The sequence below is a fragment of the Sinocyclocheilus rhinocerous genome, unplaced genomic scaffold, assembly GCF_001515625.1.
Source record: "Sinocyclocheilus rhinocerous isolate Xijiao unplaced genomic scaffold, SAMN03320098_v1.1 scaffold6, whole genome shotgun sequence".
NCBI classification, from domain to species: domain Eukaryota; kingdom Metazoa; phylum Chordata; class Actinopteri; order Cypriniformes; family Cyprinidae; genus Sinocyclocheilus; species Sinocyclocheilus rhinocerous.
Genome location: NW_015661999.1, coordinates 62352 through 67287, shown reverse-complemented (window position 1 = coordinate 67287; position 4936 = coordinate 62352). Strand labels below are relative to the sequence as shown.

The window sequence follows — 4936 nt, the reverse complement described above, 5'->3', positions numbered from 1 at the left end:
ATTTCGATTCGATTTCGATTAATCACACAGCCCTAGTGGAGTTGTATTTTTTTGTTCCACATCCTGAAACTTTTGAACGGGCAACAGGATCTCATTGGAAAGATTGGAGAGGCTCTAGACCCCGAGTTCTCTTAATAGCATTACACTGAAAGGGCGTTCTGCCAGCCATCTGTTTTGTGTACTCAATTAAAAGAGACAGCTTTTCATTCACCCGCCTTGGAGGAACACACACAAACCTCCCTCATACACACACACACACACACACACATATACACAGACAGATATGGCCTCATGCTGTGAGATTAGAGAGAGGCCCGAGAAATATGTCGTGAACAAGTTTTCACTCTCACTTATCCACTGCACTTGTTTTTCCTGCTCTGGCATGATTTGCCTCTTTATCATAGCAGCCTTCCAGTGTATGATGAATGCAGACTGTGGTGCCATTCTCACATGGCTCTCTTTTTGTCACAAGCAGCAAATCTGCTATGTTTTCACTCTCACTTATCCACTGCACTTGTTTTTCCTGCTCTGGCATGATTTGCCTCTTTATCATAGCAGCCTTCCAGTGTATGATGAATGCAGACTGTGGTGCCATTCTCACATGGCTCTCTTTTTGTCACAAGCAGCTGTGAAATCTGCTAAATGTTCGTGAAAATGATGCAGGTCATCTCAAAATAGTTCACAGGGAATGGAAAAATAGTTGGGCCTGTATAGCACTGCTCGAGGGTTGGGTAGTGATATGTACGCGGTCTGCTCAGTCAGAAAGTTGATGAATGACAATTAAATGAATATCTTTCATACTGCACATTATAATGTTGCGGTTCCTGAATTCACTTCGATTTTAAATTTTTTTATTTTCTAATTTATTTAAAGCTGCAGTCTGTAACTTTTTTTTGTGTTCAAAATTGACAAAATGTATACAATAAGCGAGTCCATTTTCCAAACCATGTTTTTGGCTTGTCCTGAATCATTACGGTACACCTATAAGTGTTTATATTCGGACTATTTTAGACTGGTTCGGGTAGGTACCGCTGCAGAGGTAGCCCAGTAGCTGTGTGATTCGTCATAGACATAAACAGAGAGAAGTAGCTCCGGCTACAATGTTCTTCCGCAAGACGCACGCAGTTCTGTTTAATAACCGCTAGAGCACCAAAAGTTACGGACTGCAGCTTTAATCAAAATAATTTAGAACAATAGTTGTATTATAAAAATAATATTACTAAAATAAACATATTATAAAATCACTTTATTATTAAAAAAAAAAATTATTGGCTTTGATTTAAAATTTTTGGCCAGAATTTTTGGTGCATCCCTAACTACACCCTTTGTTATGTTTTTTGTTTTGTTTTGTTTTGTTTTTTTATTTTTAAAAATATTCACATATTCATAAAAAACCTAAAAATATATTTACATATAAAAATTAAAATAATTAATAAAATCTCCAAAAGATTTCGATTCGATTTCGATTAATCACACAGCCCTAGTGGAGTTGTATTTTTTTGTTCCACATCCTGAAACTTTTGAACGGGCAACAGGATCTCATTGGAAAGATTGGAGAGGCTCTAGACCCCGAGTTCTCTTAATAGCATTACACTGAAAGGGCGTTCTGCCAGCCATCTGTTTTGTGTACTCAATTAAAAGAGACAGCTTTTCATTCACCCGCCTTGGATTTTTGTTTTGTTTTGTTTTGTTTTTTTATTTTTAAAAATATTCACATATTCATAAAAAACCTAAAAATATATTTACATATAAAAATTAAAATAATTAATAAAATCTCCAAAAATCAGAAATTTATAGTAAAAATATAGTTTCTCACACCATTGGTTGAGTCAACTTTGCTGTGTTAGAGTGTTCAAACAAACCACGCAAAACTGCAGTTTTTGGGTGGCAATCAGCTGACAAATGGCTTACTTATAATTGTCTCTGCATTTTAAACTGGAATTAAGTATTTTAAAATAAAAAGAATTACATCATCACCAGGAACAGTAAGAAATGGCTCAGCTCATTTTGTCAATTGAAATTGTGCGTTGCATTGCTCTCTCTGTTGTCTCAGATTGACATGAGTTTATCTGGGTCCATTCACAAAAAAAAAAAAAGCTTATCCTCAAGATTCATGTTCCAGCAGAGCTGCCCAATTCATTATTGAGGAACTACGGAGAAACTGAGGTGTGTGAGAAAGTGTGAGAGAGAGAGAGAGAGAGACGGGCGTTTTCTCCAAAATGTGCTCCCACTGTGACCGCAGTGCAGTACATCTGCCCAGTTAGGGTGTAATTTGTGGGACAGGGGGAAGGGTGGATTAACCTTTTTCTGATTTATCCCTACTTCTGCTCATTTTTATTTCACATCCTCCCAGTGAAGTGACGAACATTGCTGTGAACCATGGGAAAATTCCCATCTCCCTATATTTTTTGTCTCTTGTCCACCGAATGTATTCACAGCAGTAGGTGCTAATTTACTGTATCGGGAGCATCTGACAACATGTCCATTTCCAGGAAGGGCTGCACAGACATGTCACTAATTGATAACCTCTTATTGATTTAGCTATAGCTAAACCAATACCTTTTGAGCCACTGGGCACTTCTTCTGTTTCTTTTCTTCTCTGTTTGTGTGCTCACTGCCTATTGTTAGCATGTAATTAAACAAGCATTTGTTTTGTGTTGTTTAGCAGTTTTTGGGGAAGTTAGTTTGAAACTGTAGTTTCACAAGTTTCAAGCTACCCATGATGTAGAGTAGATAAACAGCCAAGCTAACCCTGTAAAAACGTAGTTAGCTACTATACAAGTTATTAGCAAAAGTATCTAACTGCATTGAAACTATTTAAGAGATAACTATATAACATTTTTACAATCATTAATGGATATTATGCACAAAAACAATGACTGTCTGGGTGACCGACTGTATTACAATAGAACAGATGAATTTAAAACCAAATACAAATAATAAAACTAGAAAATATCCTATGTTTATAAAACTGGGTTTTAAAAAAATCATCAACATCATTTAATAATGAATCAGTGAATATTTTTTTGAACTGGTTCATTGAACTAAATTTTTCAAGCAAAATATCATAAATGTTTCTTGAGCACCAAATCAGCGTATTAGAATGACCTCTGAAGGATCACGTGACACTGAAAAATGTTATTGTCTTAGTTGTCTTAGTTGTAAGCTATTGTCTTAGTTGTAAATGTGACAATAAAAAAGTTAACGCATCATTTTATCACCTTTGTGTTGGAAAAAGCAGCATGTTACTGTAAAAGCTGCACTGTGACTGTACTACTGAAAAATGTGGTTAGTTGGTTATTTCTCATCATGTAAGTAAAGTTACATAATGTTGTTTTTATATATTTATATTGTTGTCCTCTTCCCTCAGGATCTTCAACCATAGACCTGCTAATTTATCAGACTCTCTGCTACACCCATGATGATCTGGATATGATTGACGTGGACGACTACCTGCTGAAAATCTGCGGCCAGGCAGAGTTCCTCAAAAAGTAAGAACTAAGGCATCACCAAAAGTGACTTGACTGGAGCTCACTTTTTGATGCTTTTTTTGTTTGCATAGAACATGACTTACAGAATAGAAATTGATTTACATTAAAAGCTACATAATTAGCCTTTATCTTTATTCTGCCAATTGGCCTTACATAAAAAGGGCTTTTAGCAGCCTTCTACTCACTCTAATCTTCTACTCACTACTCACAGCTTTTTCTAGGCTAAATCAACCTTCTCCACAGAAACATGATTAGCCTGATGTTCATATGTGGCAGTGGTTCATAATCCAGGCTGCTTCTTGTGAAATACTTGCTGTTGACAACAGATTTGAGTGAGTGGTTGGATTTTCTCCATAAATTGTTATGGCCAAAAACAGCCCCCCCGCTGCTTGCCAGTGTGCAGAATGTTGCTAAAAAGTTCCCATCCAATAGTATAATGAACTACATGTTACTAGGACGTATTGTAATTGTAATTGACATTGTAAGGCCGCTTGAGTTGTGGGTGGAAATGTGGTTATTCCAAGCTGAACGAAGATCTGCGGTTTGTGGTCTGAATAGCTCCTCATCATGTAACTGCGGCCCTTTAATTGTGGTTGCATAAAAACAAGCTGTGCTTATGTCTGTGGATTGCTTTAACCACATTGGGTTTCCCCATGACACGACCACCATTTTGAGGCAGAATTAACTACTAATCACTCATATGTGTGCTCGTCCTGTTTTTCTTTTCTTTTTTTTTTTTAAAGACCACTTGACATTTTTGTTGATACGGTTAATTTCTGTTAAAGGGCAAAACAGACAGAGCTGAGGCTGAGTTTATCTGTGCAACAAGAACCGCAGGTGTTATTCTGTTGAATGTGTGTGTTGGTTGTTTTTGCTGTGGGTGCAGCTGTGTGGTAGGAAGTGTGTCTTTTCCTGATAATCGTGTGCTTGTGCAGGGCCGTGAAAAGGAGGGACATTGTGTGTATGACTGTAAAATACATAAGCATCAGTTTCAGAACAATAACGTACTTCACTCATAGAGGCCTTTTTTGGGTGCTGCGACAATGAAACAATAAACCACAATGCCACAGTTTTCTCTGAAGGGCTGAAACAATGGCTGAAATCTCTACAGCGATGTGAACATTGAGTACCTTAGGCTTATTTAGGCTGATTAAGTTTACATTTTCTTTATGTATGCAGGATAATTTACATTTTAAGTTTGTGACTTTGTATATGTCTGTGTGTAACAATGGCTAGTGTATTGTCCCTGTTATAACATCACCATGATCAAAAAAGTAGTACAAGTATACATGTGTATATACAGATAACATTGTGAGTATATTTTGTACTTAATCAAACAATGGCATATTGAAATACCTAAGCACATATGTAACTTTATACAAAGTCACAAACTTAAAATGTAAATTATCCTGCATACATAAAGAAAATGTAAACTTAATCAGCCT

General features: G+C 36.5%; 1 protein-coding gene across 2 annotated transcripts in view; it reads left to right on the top strand.

Annotated features, from left to right (window-relative positions):
- LOC107727194 (phosphatidylinositol 4-phosphate 3-kinase C2 domain-containing subunit beta-like) overlaps positions 1-4936 on the top strand; it is a 48504-nt gene that overhangs the window by 14235 nt on the left and 29333 nt on the right. For both annotated transcript variants that reach the window (XM_016536985.1, XM_016536986.1), the window contains one exon: positions 3371-3491. In XM_016536985.1, coding sequence (XP_016392471.1) covers positions 3371-3491 — 121 coding nt within the window. The remainder of the gene's footprint in view (positions 1-3370; positions 3492-4936) is intronic.